General features: G+C 40.4%; 1 protein-coding gene across 1 annotated transcript; it reads right to left on the bottom strand.

Moving 5' to 3' along the window:
• Nucleotides 1-4,861: 4,861 nt before the first annotated feature.
• On the bottom strand, nt 4,862-19,908 carry LOC110523803 (rod cGMP-specific 3',5'-cyclic phosphodiesterase subunit beta-like). Its single transcript, XM_021602833.3, has 22 exons — nt 19,179-19,908; nt 18,316-18,468; nt 17,844-17,933; nt 17,528-17,668; nt 13,242-13,316; nt 13,054-13,118; nt 12,469-12,535; nt 12,280-12,327; nt 12,018-12,167; nt 11,430-11,573; nt 11,267-11,332; nt 10,738-10,884; nt 10,477-10,584; nt 10,241-10,350; nt 9,671-9,758; nt 9,432-9,532; nt 8,821-8,928; nt 8,632-8,695; nt 8,441-8,515; nt 8,227-8,310; nt 7,857-7,980; nt 4,862-7,738 (listed from the first exon to the last, which is right to left on the bottom strand). Exons 1-22 carry the CDS (start codon nt 19,647-19,649, stop codon nt 7,713-7,715), a joined length of 2,505 nt encoding a protein of 834 aa, XP_021458508.1. The 5' UTR covers nt 19,650-19,908; the 3' UTR covers nt 4,862-7,712.
• Nucleotides 19,909-21,603: the final 1,695 nt, after the last annotated feature.

Raw genomic sequence — 21,603 nt, forward strand, 5'->3', positions numbered from 1 at the left:
TGTTGCAACTGAGGACAGACGTTCTGTGAACTTGTCTGGCCTACCACGTCGCGGCTGATACGTTGTTGCTCCCAGACATTTCCACTTCACAATAACAGCACTTACTGTTGACCGGGCCAGGGCTAAAATTTGATGATCTGACTTGTTGGAAGGGTGGAATCTTATGACAGTGGCACTGAGGCAATTCTACTGCCAATGTTTGTCTATGGAGATTGCATGGCTGTGTGCTTTATTTTATACACCGGTCAGCAACGGGTGTGGCTGAAATGGCCAAATCCACAAATTTTGTATATATAGTATATTACCTTCAGTCAACTTGTGCAATACCTTAGGAGATGAAGCAGATTGGGTTCTTCATTTCACCATAGTTCCCCAGAACAGTTAAGCCATCACTTGTTTTACAGTAAATAGCACAACCAGAGAAAGCGAGCTGGTGAGTCCATAGCGTTTTATATCTAGCGGCGATTCAGTTGTGCAACGCCCATGAGATGAAGTTACACTTGTATACAATTCACTACTAAATGTTTGCCATCAGTTATCTAATAATGGCGATCTGACAGAAGTCAGAGCTGTGCAGCTGCCATTTATTCCCCCTTGTGCTTCCTACTAGTGTTTTATTTTTTCTCCCCCATCTGCTCCGTACAGGCCTACACATGCTGCTCTTTCTTCAAAGGCATGCATCACAAGTTTGGTCATTTGCATAATTTCTCTCGTTCAACTTTCGCTTGTAAATGTCCACACTCACCGAAAAGGATATTCGGTAGCTACTAGCTAATCCTGTATGACTTTATGAACTGGATTTACCAACCATTGCAATTAGTTTATGTTCGTTTTTGCTCGTTAGCATTCAGAAAACGGTGTCTGTCATTTAGCTTGTTTGTCTTTTTAATGCCCCCTTGTGTGCTATGCCAGTAATACTGTATATCCTGGTATGAGAGCAGGACAATATGAAAATCTCTGTCACCCTGCCCTTCACTGTGAGATGACCGGAGTAGGGACTAGGCTGTAATCCAGGCCCAGTATAGCATAAATCCCAGGATTCAGGTCATAGGACAATCTAAGAAAGTGCTGAGTGAACATTACTGCCACACACCCTTCGACCCAGGTTTAACACACAATAGACACATACCTGGTCAATTTTACATTACATTCATGAATATTCAACATGCAGTTTTTTGTTGATAATCTGAAAGCATTTGGCTGGGAGGTTTTCTACTTGTAATCCTGAATGACAAGCAGAACAATGGCAGAATTTTACTTGTGTTATGTAGGCAAATAACACCAACACTGTTTAATGTTAATTAGGTTTTCTCAATGGTATTAGTGAGCTATATCGTGACACTCACAAAGGGTGTGTGTATATATATATATATATTTATATAATTCTGCAACAGCCATAAATAACATGGCTTAAAATGTGTTCCTCTGTACAACTCGGTACTGCAACTGTGCCATAATAATGTATATGGGTCAGGTGATTGGTGGAAACTGCTGAGAGTTAGTGCTGGTTAAGAGGCTTTATTTCGAGATGAGTCATGAGCTGGATACTGCCTGGAGACAATGGGAATTTCAGCTGCAAATTATACTGTGGAGCTAATATCAAGAAAAAAAACATTCCCAAAATAGAAAAATGGTTCAGATTGACCAGGGGTGATTTAAACCTTGTTCACATTGGCAGTTTGAAGTGACTCACCCAATGATTTTGCATATCTGAGTTGAATCTGTTCTATTTCAAACGACCTTCGGGGGTTTAAATCAGATGTGGATTCCTGGCCATGCGACTTGTCTGAATGGTCAAATCTGATTTATTTGCCCTTAAATGTTTTTTAGACATATTTGGCATATCTTGTTGCTTGCTAGCTACTTTGTTGACAGTTTGATGAGAACATGACATGGTAGCTACCTAGCTTGTTAATTGTGTACAAACTTCCCGTCGGGATGTATCACAGCCCGGTATGACAACTACACCATCCTCAACCGCAAGGCTCTCCAGAGTGTGGTGCAGTCTGCACAACGCATCACCGGGGGCAAACTACCTGCCCTCCATGACACCCACAGCACCCGATGTCACAGGGAGGCCAAAAAGATCATCAAGGACAACAATCACCCGAGCCACTGCCTGTTCACACCGCTTTCATTCAGAGGGTGAGGTTAGTACAGGTGCATCAAATCTGGCACCGAGAGACTGAAAAACAGCTTCTACATTTGGAGTCGGAAGTTTACATACACCTTAGCCAAACACATTTAAACTCAGTTTTTCACAATTCCTGACATTTAATCCTAGAAAAAAATATTCCCTGTCTTAGGTCAGTTATGATCACCACTTTATTTTAAGAAGTGAAATATCAGAATAATACTAGAGAATGATTTATTTCAGCTTGAATTTCTTTCATCACATTCCCAGTGGGTCAGAAGTTTACATACACTCAATTAGTACTTGGTAGCATTGCCTTTACATTGTTTAACCTGGGTCAAACAATTCAGGTAACCTTCCACAATAAGTTGGGTAAATTTAGGCCCATTCCTCCTGACAGAGCTGGTGTAACTGACTCATGTTTCTAGGCCTCCTTGCTCGCACATGCTTTTTCAGTTCTGCCCACACATTTTCTATAGGATTGAGGTCAGGGCTTTGTGATGGCCACTCCAATACCTTAACTTTGTTGTCCTTAAGCCATTTTGCCACAACTTTGGAAGTATGCTTGTGTCATTGTCCATTTGGAAGACCCATTTGCGACCAAGCTTTAACTTTAACTGATGTCTTGAGATGTTATCCACATAATTTTTCTCCCTCGTGATGCCATCTATTTTGTGAAGTGCACTAGTCCCTCCTGCAGCAAAGCACCCCCACAACATGATACTGCTGCCCCCATGCTTCACGGTTGGAATGGTGTTCTTCAGCTTGCAAGCATCCCCCTTTTTCCTCCAAACAAAACGATGGTCATTATGGCCAAACCGTTAAATCGTTTTTGTTTCATCAGACCAGAGGACATTTCTCCAAAAAATACGATCTTTGCCCCCATGTGCAGTTGCAAACCGTTGCAAACCGTAGTCTGGCTTTTTTTATGGCAGTTTTGGAGCAGTGACTTCTTCCTTGCTGAGCGGCCTTTAAGGTTATGTTGATATAGGACTCATTTTACTGTGGATATAGATACTTTTGTACCTGTTTCCTCCAGCATCTTCACAAGGTCCTTTGTTGTTACGGGATTGATTTGCTCTTTGCTCTTTTCGCACCAAAGTACGTTCATCTCTAGGGGACAGAACGTGTCTCCTTCCTGAGCGGTATGACGGCTGCATGGTCCCATGGTGTTTATACTTGCATACTATTGTTTGTACAGATGAACGTGGTACCAGGCATTTGGAAATTGATCCCAAAGATGAACCAGACTTGTGAAGGTCCACAATTTATTTTCTGAGGTCTTGGCTGATTTTCTTTGGATTTTCCCATGATGTTAAGCAAAGAGGCATTGAGTTTGAAAGTAGGCCTTGAAAAACATCCATAGGTTCACCTCCAATTGACTCAGGCTAATTTACATAATTTATCAGAATCTTCTAAAGCCACAGTCACCTTAGTGTATGTAAACTTCTGACCCACTTGAATTGTGATTAAGTGAAATAATCTGTCTGAAAACAATTGTTGGAAAAATTGCATGCATAAAGTAGATGTCCTAACCGACTTGCCAAAACTATAGTTTGTTAAGAAGACATTTGTGGAGTGGTTGAAAAACGAGTTTTAATGACTCCAACCTAAGTGCATGTAAACTTCCGACTTCAACTGTATCTCAAGGCCATCAGGCTGTTAAACAGCCATCACTAACTCAGAGGCTGCTGCCTACATTGAGACCCCATCACTGGACACTTTAAACAATGCCACTTTAAATAATTCCACTTTAATAGTGTTTTCATATCTTACATTGATCATATGGGGCGGCAGGGTAGCCTAGTGGTTAGAGTGTTGGACTAGTCACCGAAAGGTTGTAAGTTCAGATCCCCGAGCTGACAAGGTACAAATCTGTTGTTCTGCCCCTGAACAGGCAGTTAACCCACTGTTCCTAGGCCGTCATTGAAAATGTGTTCTTAACTGACTTGACTAGTTAAATAAAGGTAAAATAAAATATCACATGCATATTTTATGCCGCTCATCCATGTACTTTTATTTGTACATATTCTCATTCGCCCCTTTAGATTTGTGTGTATTAGGTAGTTGTTGGGGAATTGTTAGATGACTTGTTAGATATTACTGCGCTGTCGGAACTAGAAGCACAAGCATTTCGCTACACTTGCATTAGCATCTGCTAACCATGTGTATGTGACCAATAAAATTTGATTTGTTTTCAACAAATTAGTGAATGAGCTGGAAAGATAAACAGCTACCTAGCTAGCTAGTTGACTGCTGTGGCTAACAACCAAAAAAAGTTTGGATAATCTTATCCTTTGATCCTTGAAAAGAGTTCTCACACTATGATTAGGAAACATTCAAAGCAACTGGGAAACGTCCATGGCGGGCATTGTTGTCACCTTAACTTGCTACAACTTTTGAGTGATAGGAAGAACGAGCACCACCACCAATCAGCCTATACCACTGAGCACACCTGTCGTTACTATGATAACTAGCTTAGCCATGTCAGCAAATGACTGCTGTCTAAACACACACATCGGATTTGGTCACTTGTAACTTCCTGTTTGGAAAGTCAGTATTCCAAAACTGATTTGAGAATTAAGGCCTGGAGCATGAATAAGGCTTTAGATACTTTGGCCCAACCTCTGTCCATATAAATATATATAAATATAAAAACAATAGGATACAATGGATATTTAAATTGTTTCCTGTTGTATAAAACTAACAAGATATCCTTAGACAAAATGCATCCTTAAAAATAAATGTACTTTATTTTGGTCATTGTAGACAAAACACATACATTGAGATTTAGAACTTGTCATATCTACGCTAAAGTATTTTTAACAGCAAATTGTGGAATAAAATGTTTGTTGCAATGTTTAATGATGTGGAATTGAAAAGAGGAAGTGCATAATTACTGCTTCTAATAAAAGGGTCCTTAATATTCCCTTCATGCTATAATGTCGGCACAGATCGAACATAACAGTAATGTTGCACTGACGCTCATAGAGGAAATGAAGTATTAATCATCTGAAAAAAAATATACTATTATTGAAATATATTTACAGGAGAAGACTATTTACAATTGATTCCATCTATAAAAGCATAGGTACCCCATTGACAGTGGGGCTGCTGTAAGAGCAGGATTACCCTCTGTTCATAATGAACACTAGGAGATTCTATGGATCCAGTGAGTAGGCTCAAGAGTAACAGAATCAAGGCCACTGGCTTCAATCACTCTACTGAGGGATTGGACTTTGACCACTACTCGCAGTGGACTGGACCATATAAAAATCCATCCAATATTGTTAGATATGCATATACTGAGACATACCGTATCTTGTTTTTACCCTAAAAGTATGTCTCATTCTTCAACAATAAACAGTGAACAGTTACATAGAGAGAACGATGGGTTTCTCAAAATGAAGCATTTCTAGTTAATTGTGGATAGCCAGGGACAGACCTTCCTGAAAATGTCAACTCCTTTCTCTCCTATCTCAGAACAATAAATGACAATGTACACACACAGAAAATATACTTGTTTTCAACTGCTTGACTGCAGTCGTTCTATAACAGCACCTCTTACATTGCTGTACTAAAAGTGCTACAGACCATTATTTCACCCAACACAGCATGGGACAATAGTAATATACCGCAAAACCATCACTTAGCATCCCACAGCAAGGGGTCACATTACCCTGTAATGAAGTAGAACCATAAAACGTACTTCTTATGGCATATGTGGATGCTAGCCCTATACCCTAGTATTGCATCATCTAACTCATACTAATAATGTTGTTGACTCGTCCTATTCTTGTACTCGTGGCCAAAAGCATCAATAAAAGAAAAAAAGACTTAAGCCCCAGCTCAAAAATGCTAGCTATTTCCTCATTTAACATGTCACGTTGGGTCATTGGCTGAGCTGGCCAATCAGCTGTTTACTTGTCATTCATATTTTTATGACCGGTATATGCCACAACATTCTGTTGTTGTGGTACGCCCACACCATTCAAATGCAGAAAAGCTTATTTTTAACTACCATTTCTTGGGAGGAAAACTATTTCACTCATTTTGTATTTAATTATAGGTCATATTTCATAGAAATCTGGAAAAACTGGACAGTTATGTAAATGACGACTGACTGGAAGGAGTAAAGAACAATGTAAGTCACGAGTTATTACACTGTTATTATAACATACATAAAAGTAAAGTTGGATCCTTGATGAATCCACCAACATTTGGTAAAGTGTTATTTAAAGGTAGGCTCAGCGTTCTGACGTAGATGTAGAAAGTAAAGACCATAGTGGGTCAATTTCCGCAACAACTAAGAGTGTTGAAGCGCGAGGCTCAACTTAACAGCATGAAGCAAACCCAGGCACAGATACTGTATGTGACTGTGTAAGACCGGGATCTTGCTTCTCGCTCATCTCTATCTGCGGTGCTGCTCGTGGCAACGTCATTTCGTTGAGTCTACCTTTAATGTGATAACTCTAAAAACAAGCCTACTTGTTTTAAAAATCTATACAAATAACAGCGTAAAATATTAATGTAAAACAAAAAGTATCCCTGTGCATTTCATACAGTATTCTGTACGAAAATGTTAGTTAAGAAACAGTAACCTGTTTAAAACGAAAAGCAATCATAATGAGCTAACAGGTGCTAACATGTGTCCTTTGTCCTGATCTTGTCCACAGTCTGATTGTTCCCACAATTTTAGACAAATGCAGTCATAGGTCAGCTCTTCCTGACCACCTCCAGAGGTAGTCAGACACACATTGTGTCTGGATATCTACGAAGTGTAGACTGATCTGCACAGCGAATCCATTTAAATAATCATTATTTTGGCCTCTTAAAATCATTGACAGGTGGCACCATTGACTTCTGCCATGTGTCTTCAAATAAATAAATATTATTTGGAAAGAATATCTGGGAAATAATTGCATACAGGTAGGGACCAGGAAATCTGGTCACAATGCAGACACAGTGGATGGATAAGAGACACACTTTTAATACCATATGTCTGAAAATGGAGCCACAATCAGAATGTGGACTAGATCAGGACAAAGAACGTATGTTGGCACCTGGTTTAAACAGGGCTTTAGTGTCATATTAATGACTTTATACATACATATGGAAACATTTCAGAAGTTGTTGACTTCTTGTTCCTTTAATTGGTCAATAAAAACCTTCCGGAACCTACTGTGCATACGTTAAAAAAGTTAGTACAAACAAAAATGAACTCCACTAAGACCATGAAGGATTCCTCAGAATGTCGTGAAGCATAGTGAAAGGGGTAACTTCCAAAATGTGAATATGCCAATGCAACTAATGATAACTGCTCTTCAGTTGAAGGCAGGAAATTGACTGTTGTGGCCATAATGTGCCAACATGGGTCTGGAACCAGAAGGTCCAACGGCCTTGCTGCGTGACTGATAAGGAGTCCCTCTGGCTCTTCTCTAAAGTTCTGATGCTGTGAGGGGAGGCTGTCCTTCCACAGCTGTTCTGAGGTGAGGCTGGTCCTGCCCACGGCCGGCAGTAAGACTGTGTGGCTGTGATGTATCCTGGAGTGACCTACCTCCAAAACAGGTCCTGAGCTTCAGCACACTGAGCACGTCTTGGACCCTTTACATAGCAAGAATACAAAAAAACAATACATGTTTAAGGATAATCTGTATTAATTTTAATGCACAGACAAAATGCCCTCTAAACTAGAGAGCAATAGTATATCGTCCACTCTGACCTGACTGGGCTTTCAGGATGGCCTGTTGTGCCTCGTACTCTTCCTGCTTGGCCTTCCACTCCTTCCTGTTGTTCAGCATGCCATCATACATCGGCTGGATGGCCGGATGGAAGCGGGACAATTCCTAAACAACGAAACAAAAACTTGAGGGCTCTATTTCTGACAGTCAAGCCATCTCACCAAATAAGGCTTGTCTGAAAGGCAACGATTTGTGCATTTGGTCATTCTACACATCCAATAGAAGGTATGCCAACTATTTGACCAAACACTAAGATCTATTGATTCATGGTTTACTTGGTGCTTAGCAGTAACTGTGAAGCTGAGTGATGTAGCTAGTCTGAAGGAGTGGTAGTACATGCGGTGACGTTACCTTGTAGACAAATGTGCAGACAAAGTCAATGAAACCACACTGCAGCTTGGGCAGTTCACCAGCGCAGTTTCTGTCCATCATTGTCTGATTGGAAAGGAGGGACGAACAACACACACACGCACACAAAAAACGTAGTTCTTCATCAGGCATCTTGGATGTGTAAAAATGTATGTGGATATACGGAGAACAGACACACACACGTTGATATACTCACAATGGGTTGTTTTTCAAGAACTTCTCTTTCCAAATCACCCTGCACCCAGAACTCAGCTGCTTCAGACAGTGCCACCTGGAACGAAGCCAGGTAGTCCATTGTATTTCACTATATTGGACAGCTTTATTCACTTACAGAAACACAAAAGCATCTACTAAAATGTTGTATATATAATCAAGGGAGGTTCTCACCTTGCTTTGTACCTCCCATGGCTTAGTGAGGGCTGACAAGTCACATGCTGTCATCATCATGGCCCTTTGAGGGGAATCATTGAAGGTTCAGCGTAAAATAGAAATGCTAAAATAAGATCCAATGTGCATGTTATTATCCTACATATCCCCCTATCACTACTATCCTCCCCTACCATGAACTGCACTCACAGGACAATCTCTTTCCTGGTCGTCTCCAGGGACATCCAGTCCACCCATTTCTTCTCATCTTCGTAGGTCTTTGATAGGTCGACAATCTTCTGGAACATTGTTCGCTTCCTGGTGACATTGGAAAATGTCCAAACAGAGAGTTACACATTCAGTTAAAGTTATAAGCGCTGCATTGTGAAATCTTGTTCCCTCAACTTTACAGGACTAAGTAGGCTTGATCGTCGTATCTAAACCCGTGCTTTAATATGCAGAAAAAGAGTCCACATTAACAACAATACATTCTTCCTAAGATCTGTATGGGGAATACAATATGTATTGCAGTTAAGTAAATACAGATGTAGGATCTTAATATGATCATGCTTTTTTTGAGGCGAATTTTCCTGCACAGCACGAAATGCAAACTTGCAGTGAATTCAAGCTTTAGAAAGTCTTCTAAAGTTTGCAATTTCCACTTTAAAATGTCCGACTAGATTTTCCCTGACAAAAAATGTATAAACCCCTTCAAAAAACATCCATTAATTTTAATACACATAATAATTCATATTTTCTGTTGCTGCAGGATTATTTCTGTGCTGTAGCAAACTTAATTGAATTGGAGTTGCAAGTCTTACTTGAAATAGAGTTGCAAGTCTGTTGCAATGATGGCAATGTCCATGAGGTGGATGGCATGCTCGTTCTGTCTTCTGTTGAGGTTCTGGTATATATTCAAGGACTGGGGGGAGGATGGAGGAGTTAGACTAGAGCATGTGATCAACATGGAAGCATAAAGTACAAATAAATAAATAATTGACCTAAAATGTTCTACTGTAGTAGTGAATGTTTATGGCTGAGATACAAAACCCTTACGTACCTCGTCTGCCAGGAGGAACTTGCTAAATTCTAGATGATGCCTCTCCAGGACGGATGAGCCGTGAAGCTTGGCAAGTGGGTTGCTAGATCTGTTCGTGAGGGGAGATCAGACCAGACACTGTAAAGAGCTCATCATAAGCCATTCATCACACAAAGCTAATCAAGGTGCTTCTCTACATGCAAGGCCTCAGTCATGATGAGAGAGTGAGTAAAAGAAGAGACCCATAGATAATTTAAGGACTGGTTGTACAGATGTAGGATCCTAATTTTGATCACTCTTTTGTTGCTGAGAATTTTCCTGCACTTTCCTGCAATTGTCCTGTGATTTACATCAATTCACTGAAAACCCACACTAACACACCCACACTAACGCACACTAACAGTATTGCATTTTTCATGTAACATACGTTTGGTCAGCTAATAGCCTAACCACCGATCAAGCAACATAGTGGACTGAACAGTCAAATCATTATTTTTGCTGTGACAATACTGGTCAAATGAAGATCCAACATCAGTACCAACTTTCGGAGAGCAGAGTGAAAAGAGAGCAGCGATTCCCAGGAGTACTCACTTCACCTGGTAGAGGTTGTTGGTGCCCCTGTGGTCGATATCATGGAGGAAAGCAGATGTGATCATTGCCATCACCTCCAGATCTGTGTAGTATCTCTTCATGTTCCCTGTCTGACACAACAAAATACAGCCGTTTGACTCTCAGAATTAGAGATCTTTCAATCATGCCTTCAGTTAAGCTTTTTGGCAAGTAAGAAAACGTGTTAGGGTACATTACTGAGGTGTAAGCATTCCTACCGTCAACAGTGTGAACATGGTCTGTCCGACATTGAAACCGTGGCGCCAGTTGTGATAGGGCATTTTCCTGTAGCCTTTGCTGATAGAGTACATGAACCGTACCAGAACCTGTTGAAATAAATAAAGATGCCTGTTAGAGCATATACAGATAGTATGGGAGAGTAATAAAGTAACTAATGACAAACTGCACGGAGATCATTCAGAATTGACACTTTCCCGGCACTGAAAGATGTCGCAGTACAGATCATGATTGCACCATACCTCCTGTGGAACCTGGAACTTCTTGACCACTCCGACCTCATAGAACATCTGGATCCCACACATCACCAGCTCCAGGTCTGTGCAGTCAAAGTCAGAGAACCCGAACTCATAGATCTCAAACTTCTTGGGGCCAGGCAGTTCTTTTTTCTGTGTGATAATGCATGATTATTACAGCATTATTAACAAAAACTAAACATGCAGATGAAGGATCTTAATTTTAGCTAGGTTGCTACAGCAGGAAACAACAGGACATTTTAATTATTATGTTGATAATAATTAATGGGCATTTTTGTTGGGAAAATCAAGCCTTTTTAAACCTCAAATACACTATACGTTTTACATTTCCTGCTACAGGGTGATCAAATGAAGATCCTATACCTATACAACCATATAAATCTAGCTAGAGCTTTCAAATGCAGGCCTACTGTTCCAGTACTTAAACTTATACTCTAGTGACTAAATCAGAGATAATTCTACAACCTCCAGATTAGGACCAAATTGTTATTCTACAAAAATAAGGTAGCAATACCAGAATCTGCAGGAACTCTTCCTCTTCACAGTCACAGGGCTCTCTGTTGAAATACTGTCTGGTTTTCTAAGATACATAAAACAACAATGAGTGTGAAATATTAAAACAACACTTCTCTTGTAAAGGAGGTTAGATCTGTGTATATCTGTGAGCAAGGCTTCACCAGGATATTCTGTATTTCGTCATCACGGCACTTGACGTGGTAGAGCACCATGTCCTGAGCTATGTCTTTCCGGTTCTCTATCATTTTCATCCTGTCATAGGTGTCTGTGTTGAGGTGGGACCAGCCCAGGAAGTTAGTCATAGCCTGGGGAGACCAGCAGAAACAATGTCATTCAGAGTAGGTTCTCTCAGAAGCCAGCATGGGTAGACAGACAATCACACTATCATTCAGAGTAGGTTCACTCAGAAGCCAGCATGGGTAGACAGACAATCACACTATCATTCAGAGTAGGTTCACTCAGAAGCCAGCATGGGTAGACAGACAATCACACTATCATTCAGAGTAGGTTCACTCAGAAGCCAGCATGGTTAGACAGACAATCACACTATCATTCAGAGTAGTTTCACTCGGGTCAATGTGGTGAAGAGAGTGGGAGGCATTTGACTGCCACAGTGCATTGTATAAATTAATGGTCTACACAAAAAAATGCAGAGATCAAGGCTTTATAGAGCCATTTGACTTGACGACTTCTCTGTGAAGAGAGGAGTTGTTGAGAAGACAGTTGCGTGCTGTAGTACAGTAAAGTACCTCCATTAGCTCCTCATCCTGCTGATCGAATGGCTTCCCATCTTTCCTGTTGTAGAATGTAGCCACTCCCACGATATCTTCCGTCATGTTGACGATTGGCATGGACAGCACATTCTTTATGGTCCAACCACTATCATCCAAGGGTTCTGACTGTATTATGGGAAAACACAAGGTAAATGGTCAACAGGAATTATGCAAGTTGCTAAAATGTTTGCTAAAACCACATGCAAGGATACTTGATTTTATGAGGAAGCAAATGTACCTGAAACTTGAACATCTCCTCTGTTGCGGGATTTATGATGTTACATATCTAGATATTCAAAATAAAGAGTACAGCATCAACACACATGCAAATCATGGCAATTTGAACATTGTGTTATTTTCAAGTCAATTCCAAATTCTGATAACGTTTCAAACACTTGGTATCTGAATGCCAGTTAAAAAAACTTACAAGACCAGTTTCAGCCACATATGTGGGAAGTCCAGTACACAAAACCCAGTGTTCTAGAGTGGGAGTCCTGTTCACAACACAGTCAGACAACACACACTGATTATTCTGCTATACAGTATCATACACAGACCTAGGTTAAAATACTATTTCAGATATCTCAATCACTTTAACATACATTCAAAGTAAGTTTTCAGAAATATTTTATTTGAAAAGACAGTAGTTTAAAATTTTTTATGTGTTTGGAAATACATTTGGAAAGGATTTAGAAAAATGTGCATGCACCGACTAAAATGCACTCGCTTGCGTTTAACAAAGCTATTTGAAAATTGTTTTTGAAATAAGTATTTGAAAATCCTCTAAAATACAATTTGGTAGACTTTTTGGTCTTTACAAATAACCATTCAAATACTCAAATAAAAGTACTTGTTTTGGGCTGTGTATTTAAAAATACTCAAATACACAGAAAAAAATATGTATAATGCCAACTACTCAAATGCACATGTATTTGAACCCAGGTCTGATAATACAGGGTTGAAACTACTTCAACTATACATTAATGATCAGAGAAAAGTTCAATAAACATACGCGATAACTTTGATGTCCTCTTTTCCATGCAAAATATAATCAATGACTTTGTAGAATATGACTTCCTAGAATCACAGATAACAAGAAAACAAAAAAATCACACACCAGGAATACAAAATTGTAAAAACAAAGGCAAAAAGGTAAAGACCAGTTCATAGGATAATAAGTAGATAGTTATGAACACTTACTCTGCCATCAGGGGTAAGAGGTCCAGAGTAAGGGGGCTGGTCTCCCATCAACACTGGCCAGATGTCAAAGAACTCCTATAGGAACAAAGCAATAACACAGATGGATTGTCAGACACAGCATATTAATAATATTACAGAGCCTCAGTGGCGGTTCTAGCTTGTATGGCTCCCCAGCCCCCCTCCCCATCTCGTACTTCTGAGTGGGAGACCTTCCCAGGCAGTAGCCTTCCAAGCTCACAAACTAGAATCAGGGCGCCCACTCCGACAAGGTTAATTGACCCACAGTCCCACACGGTGACATCATATCATTGACGTGATGTGCAAATGAGTGATAGAAAACCGATCATGCAAATGTCACCATTCCAAAACATTTTGTGCGGGTGCCCCCGTAGCACCCCCGGCAAGATGCCGCCTAGGGCGGCTGCCCATGTCACCTATGCCTAAATCCGCCACTGCAGAGCTTTCAGAAAATATTAGTACCCCTTGATTTATTCCACATTTTGTTGTTTTACAGCCTGAAATCAAAATGGATTAAATAAATGATTACACACAATACCCCACAATGACAAAGTGAATACCTGTTTTTAGACATTTTTGCAAATTTATTGAAAATGAAATACAGAAATATCACACCCCTGAGTCAATACATGTTAGAATACCTTTGGCAGTGTTTACAGCTATGAGTCTTTCTGGGTAAATCTCTAAGAGCTTTACACATCAGGATTGTGAAATATTTGCTAGACAAACATGTTCAAGTCTTGCAATAGATTTTCAAGACAATTTAAGTCAAAACCACTCAGGAACATTCACTGTCTTCTTGGTAAGCAACTCCAGTTTAGATTTGGCCTTGTGTTTTAGATTATTATCCTGCTGAAAGGTGAATTGATCTCCCAATGTCTCGTGGAAATCAGACTGTACCAGGTTTTCCTCTAGGATTTTGCCTGTGCTTAGCTCTATTCAGTTTATTTTTTATCCTGAAAAACTCCCCAGTCCTTAAAGACTACAAGCATACCCGTAATAGGATGCCTTGTTGCCAACATGATGCATGTTTTGGAATATTTTTATTTTATTCAAATGTTGTTCTTTTCACTCTGCGGATTAGGTTAGTATTGTGGAGTAACAACAATGTTGTTGATCCGTCCTTAGTTTTCTCCATCCTACTAATTGATTTTAATAAAAAGGTAAATAGTGAAACATTAAAAAAGTTAACATTTTTTAGATAAAACTGTACTAAATATATTCACGTCACCAAATAATTGATTAAAACACACTGCTTTGCAATGAAGGTCGACAGTAGCCTTAACAGCACTCTGTAGGGTAGTACCATGGTGGAGCTGGAGGACAGCTAGTTTCCGTCCTCCTCTGGGTACACTGACTTCAATACAAAACCTAGGAGGCTCATGGTCCTCACTCCCTTCCATAGACTTACACAGTATTTATGACAACTTCCGGAAGACATCCTTCAACCTATCAGAGCTCTTGCAACATGAACTGACATGTTGTCCACCCAATCAATGGATCAGAGATTGATTATAGTACTGAAAGCAGGTGTGCCGACATGGCCATACTTGTATTCGTAATCGTATCCGTAACTTGACAGTTGATTGTCGGATCGGATGATACTTGCGATCTGAAAAAACAGAAGTGTTTAAATATGCCTAAATAGATGTTGGCCAAATTCCTGCAAAGAAGCTACAGATTCAGAGCAGCGCGTGGAGGGGTGTGTGTGTGTGTGTCTGTCTGTCTGGCCTCAATTTGCTGCTGGCAGCCAAGTTTGTCACTCAGTCAGAATCCGTGAGATATTATCCACATTGACAGCTTGATAGCAAACGTCCTCGCCATGTGATTTATCATAGTAGCAGCCAGGCAGCAGCAATCTAAATGATCAGCTCAAAAAGAGGAAAACTGATCGGGTGAAATTATGAAGCGAGTGGATGGAGAAATATAGTTTCCCTCTATCCAATCAGAACCACAGGATCAACGTACAGCCTGCCCTTCTCTTTACAGACAGCCAGTTGAGTTATTTAGACCACGTAGAACCTCACACATGACCGACTGACATGAGAAAGATGCGTGCTGGCATATGAAAATTACTTTTTCCCGATCATAATGTATACAGATATACATATCCGTTATGATACTCGTTTTGTCCAACTACTAGCACACCCCTAGCTGAAAGCGTAAGCTACAGATATCTAGCACTGCTGTGCATGTGGTGAGGTGAGTAGTTGAAACAAATAAAGAGAAAGATAATATTTGAACAGTTTTGATCAAATACATTTCTTTAAAAATGAAGGAGAAGCAAGCGAGAGACAGAGAGAGAGCTATATTTCGTTGTATTTTTCTTTCTCTTAGCTAGCAAATGCTGTAGCTAGTTTATCCTACTCAAACACCCGGCTCAAACAGAGCGGGATGCTATGTTAGCTAGTTGGCTATATCTATCCAACACTGGAACTCTTCCAAGTCAAGGTAAGCGTTTTATTCATTTATTTCCACCGGGCCTGCCGGTGTAACTGCTAAACTGCTTGCTGACTGTACACTGTACTGCATGATTGTAGCAGGTTAATGAACACGTTAATTCTAGTAGCTATGTTAGCTAACTATGACGTTAGCTAATATGGTGATAACAAGGCTGTGTGTAGCGTTTAGCGGTTATGATATTATATTATTTTCCCGCCTGTTCACAGACGACTGATGTGTTGTTCACTGAAGTCCACAAGCAAAAGGAAAAGGTGAGAGGAGAGCACATAGATGTGAGAAGGAATTCTACACGCAAAATGATCATGCTGTTTGTATGTGGCTGCTATGAAAGTGAACTGTGTTCGCGTGTGATCAGGGATTTATTAATTCCGCTGATTCTGTTGAAAAACGTTTCTTAAACGGAATGAAACAGGGATAAACATACCTGAATTTGTCTAATAGAAACTATTGTTTGCAACTGTTTGCAACTGTTGGACTAATGATTACACCCTCGATCAGCTAGACGCAGGCAAGAGTGTGCATGGCAGTGTTGAATGTGTCACTTGTCTGTCACCTTGATTACTTTATTTTTTCTCTCGACCTGTGCACCTACGTTGTAAACTTTCATTCATAGGCTAGGTTGTAGCAACCTTATGATAGGTATAGGGACAATTCTAGTGTCATGTAATAGCCTAAACCTATCAATGTTACATTGAGCTGGGTGAATGGAATACAGTCATCCAATATGCTGTAATAGAAATAAGGCCATGCTCATAAAAAAAAACATTGACCTCGCTCATATTAAATGCCACTGACCGACATTGAACTTCACTATTCTCAAAGGGATATTCAATGTCTGTTTTTATTTCATTTTTACCCATCTACCAATAGGTGACCTTAGTTGCGAGGCATTGGAAAACCTCCCTGGTTGAATCTGTGTTTGAAATTCACTGCTTGACTGAAGGACCTTTGAGATAATCAATCGTATGTTACGAGTTACAGAGACGAGGTAGTCATTCAAAAATCATGTTAAACACTATTATTACACACAGAGTGAGCCCATGCAACTTATTAATGACACTTTTACTCCTGAACTTATTTAGGTTTGCCAAAACAAAGGGGTTGAATACTTATTAATTAACACAATACATTTCTGCTTTTAATTTTTAATTAATTTGTAAACATTCTAAAAACATAACTCCACTTTGACATGATTGGGTATTGTGTGTAGGCCAGTGAACAATAATCTCAGTTTTATTCATTTTAAATTTAGGCTGTAACACAACAAAATGGGCAAAATGTCAAGGGGTCTGAGTACTTTCTGAAGGCACTGTAGTGCTGTAGGGGCAAAATATGAACAAATACTGCTGGAGCTATGTTTTGTGGGCTACAGTATTACTAGAGGAGACCCATAATAACTATTCTTTATGATGACTAAATGGCTGGATCATTCTTGAATTGCGGTGGCTTTTACTGTACGTCCCTCACCTTTGCAACCATGAAAAACGCTTTAAAATCACACATAGATACATATCACACGTAAACTGTTTATCAGTGATGAAACATAATGCAAGTCCTTTATATTGCAAAACTTCATGTTTGTGCATGGTTTAAAGTACTTAGGGCAAGCAAATTGTCTTGTTCCAGAAGTGATGAGTGGAGTTGTGGTGACATGTTTTGAGGATTTGGGGATACCTATTATTTTGAATGCAAGAAATTAAACAAAAATGTTGAATATATATTATAGATCAATAAAAACCTTCGAAGGCTTAAGACAATACCGCAATTCAGGAGTGGCCCGGCTACATGCAGACAGTGTCACCCACCTTCTCCTTGGTCATGTCCAATAGGCCCACAGAGTACCTGTCACAGTTCAGGTAGGCCCGCACTGTATACAGGGCTTTGTGGAACTGTCTCTCAATGTCTGTCAGCTCCTCAAACACCTTGTTGGCAGACCACAACAGGACCTATACCCGACAGAAAAACAACAACCACGAAGGATCAGCTAATAACCAGTTGGTTGATATATCATTAAATGTGTGAAAGCTAAAAATAAAATCAAAAGGCCTTTTTTGTGTGTTCACCATATTGTCATCTACAACTAGTAATTCCTCTGAATATCAGTACAGACAGCAGACTCACCTGTCCTTTCCGAGTCTCACAGTTGTACAGGTAGTTCAGCTGGTAAATCTTCAGGTTCAAAGTGGCTATTCTGAGATACTTCAAAAAAAGCTGGGAGATCAAAAATGTGAATTATTGTTAAAGAGAAATACATGCATTGATGTGTAATCAAGGTGGTAGAGGAAAGACAAGAGGGAGTATTTGAAAACATCAGGTGTGAGTGAATGTGACCTTCCTCTTCATTTAGGCAGCAATGGCACAGTTTGTATGTGTTCCCTGTGCTTGTTTGATGGACACGATTGTGTTCTACAACATCAGTCAGTGTTTGCATGTAAAAGTAAATTCACTTTGGGAAGGGGGAAAACCTGTTGATTACTCATCCCCAACTTATTCATGCAATAACCTCCTCTTGTTTGTTTTTTTTTCACCTTTATTTAACCACTTGGACATGTGTAGGTCCTATTCTCAGAGAGCCTTCGTCCTCAGTACTCACATCCTCATCCTCAGTGGTGAAGTGTGGTCCAGTGGTCTTGTTCAGGGCCATGATCACAGCCACCACATCCTCTCCGTTCATGATGGGCGAGGCTAAAATGTTCCTGGTCTTGTACTCTGTCAGGTCATCAACGAATGAGCTGAAGTGACTGCTCTGTATGGCAGAAAATAAAACAAATCACCGACTTCAGAGATCCCAGATGGATGTGTTAAGACGGGTCTGTCTATAAGCCAGTACATGGCCTTGGTTTTGAGCCTTTTTTCAGTTGGCACAGATTAATACATGTTTTCCTCTGGCATATTCTAAGACAAAACACAATTTATTAAAGAATTATAACTGCTCAGGTAAGAAGTACACACGATTATCAAGGGTGAATGTAAATCTGGGCAATGTGAAATATAAATGAATTTGAACCGTGTTAGCTTCCTGCTGACCCTAGTGTAAATGCCCCAGAACAGGTGCCCTAATCCCAGTTACAACAGGGGGTCAAGGGATATACAATAACTGGATTACATCTGTCAAGAGGATTTATATTGTCTCCAGATATACATTTAGAAGATCCCCACAGTACTGTATAGTTGCGATACCACTTTGTGTGTCACTGCGTTTTAGCAAAAAACACAATTTTAACAATATGTGTATGTTCGGATAGGCACGGATTAAATAACTATTCACTTTTCTCTCTGGCTGAACATAAACGTGATACATCTATTTATTTTGGTACAGCTAGAAGATGATATCATGTAGGAGCGTATGACAAGGCCCTTGTAAAAGACTATTAACACAATCTCACTGGCTCCTAGCCTCTACCACCCTCATCACTACCACAACATTTATGCTTCTTTTCCCCATCTGACTCTTACCTCATTGACATCTTTCAAATTGATGTGTTTCTTGGTCTGGGCCACATGTCCCACCACACCAAGGTCCAGGGGGAAGACGATCTCATGGTCAGGGTGCACCACACAGTCGTCCAGCTCTGACTCTGTAGTGATGTTGAAGAGACGAGTGGCCAGCTCCGCGATGCCGTTCCTCTCCCGGTACATGAACAGGCTGCAGCGGTCAGCTTGGATCAGGGCGACGATCCTCTTCAGAATCTTAAACACCACTTTCTCCATGTTCACGTTCTCCTGCATTTCTTTGATCAGGTCGAACAGGATCTGACCTTCCTCTATCTGACCCAGCTCCTGTAACATCCCAAAGTCCACCTTGGACTCCGAGATGCCTGCCATCACAGAGAGGGCCCCTGGTGTGAGCTTCTTGTTGAAGTAGCCCTGGGCGAAAGCCGGGTTCCCATCCAGGAACTTCTCAACATCTTCCTTCGTCGCACTCATCTTGGGTTAGGGATGTACTGGTTCTCCCCCAGTCCCAGTCTTCAAACCACGGTCTCTGAAAAGACGACAAAACCAATTATCTATTGATTACTAGCAAATAAAAAAGAGGGCAAGTTCACACTATGTAATCCCCAAACTCCCTTAAAAAGAGGGCAGGCACGTTAGTTAGGTCCTGGTGTGAACAGAGGAGACACTTGCAATGGCAGGGGAGGGAGGGCTGAGTCCAATCCCATTGTCATCAGCAAGCTTTTCTCTTAATAGTGTTGAAGGTGAGCCAGGATCTGCTCATGCAAAACTGATCAGGTGATCTCTATGAAGGAGGCCAACCCAGTCCTTTCATTGGCCGATTACCTCCTCTTCTTTCGCCCCTCGCCAGGTTTAGAAAACGAGCCTGAAGGAAAAGAGATCCGGACTCCCTCGAAGGAGGCACATGTCTGAAAGCAGTTAGCCTTAAGATGTCCCCCCGTTTGGTTTGTCTCCAACTGTAGCCTGCTCTTGCCCCAGGCAGGCACCACACACACAAGCTCTTAACTTTCTTATTTTAAAAAAAAGCACTCCTCGTTGCTAAGCCCTATTTAACCAGGCCACTAGTTGATTATCTCAGCACCCCAATTCTGTTGTCCTCAGTCAGTACTACTGCTATGGGATCTTTCACAGGCCTCTGCCGGTTGTAGCCTTCAGAAGCAGAAAAATATTTGTTAGTTATATTCATTTAAGCTTTTAGATTTTATTTAAAAAATTAACACAAGTAGCCTTACTTACTGCAGTATCTGTTTTTATCATCCAATTACAATATTACATATTACATGATTAAGTGAGAGACAGACACATATGGGGGTCTATGAGACAATAAGACAAGCCCGATGATAAAATGCCATTAATCTTTCCACACCGGCTATATTAAGGTTCCTTAACCATCTTATACAAAAGGTCAGCTGGATAATCTCCACATGAATAGATTCATACTATCAGATCTGCTACCTGTGAGAGAGACAAGGCTGGCGAGGGAGGTGTGTCTGTCTGTGTGCATGTGATATGTACTGTGCAACGTATGTGCACATGCAAAGGCATACATTTCATTCCTATGAACCTGCGTCTGACTTCCTTTACGAGGGTGCGTGCTTACAAGCATTTGCTTATGAGTGTGTGTAAAACAGTATAGTCTCTAATGTTTGTTATTCAATATTACGTTGGATATAACTACTATTACTTTATAATCAATATCGAATGAATTAAACAGTTCTTTCATCGCAAACCTCAAATGGAGATGAGGGATTTAACCAATGTACACATTTAATGATACTAACATATTAATCCAGCCATTGCAAGCCTTTACGTGACCTGTTTGTTGCCAATGAACTGTTGACCCCTTGTGGTGCATTATGTCCATTGTGCGTGGCCCATATTTCACCCTAGAAATACAGTGCAACCCCACAACACAAGATGGCAGCCGGCTTATACGAAGGGCCAAGCTAATTGAACTTCTACTGTTAATCACTGCTGCTGAAGCTGACCATGCCATTGATATTCATGCCTTCAAAATTGTATTCAAAAGAATTAGTTTAACCAGTAAATAGTAGAACCATTACTTGTTTGTCATACACCTTCTGTTATCTTTTACTGCCCCTGGAATTTTTTAAATGTCAGTTCAATTCATTTGATATGTCAGAAATAGTCGGCAAATGTATGCTCCCTCTCAGCCTCTTCACCTAAGGTACAAATGAATAAAGAGCAACAACACACCTATACACACTGTAAAATGCTAACCAAAATGCAGACATTGAACATCAGTACAGAAAGGGCTGTGGACGGTCTGACGCACTACAATATCGTATGCTGTCAACAGACGTGCCAAAAATCTTCCAGCCTTAGATCAAGTACGTGTTTCCAGGTATAAATATAGTACAGCCATCAGCTTGTCGTTTGCCAGCACAGTATGTGGCTTTTAAAAGAA

The sequence above is a fragment of the Oncorhynchus mykiss genome, chromosome 5 (assembly GCF_057628025.1).
Source record: "Oncorhynchus mykiss isolate SJ-2025 chromosome 5, ASM5762802v1, whole genome shotgun sequence".
Lineage (NCBI taxonomy): Eukaryota > Metazoa > Chordata > Actinopteri > Salmoniformes > Salmonidae > Oncorhynchus > Oncorhynchus mykiss.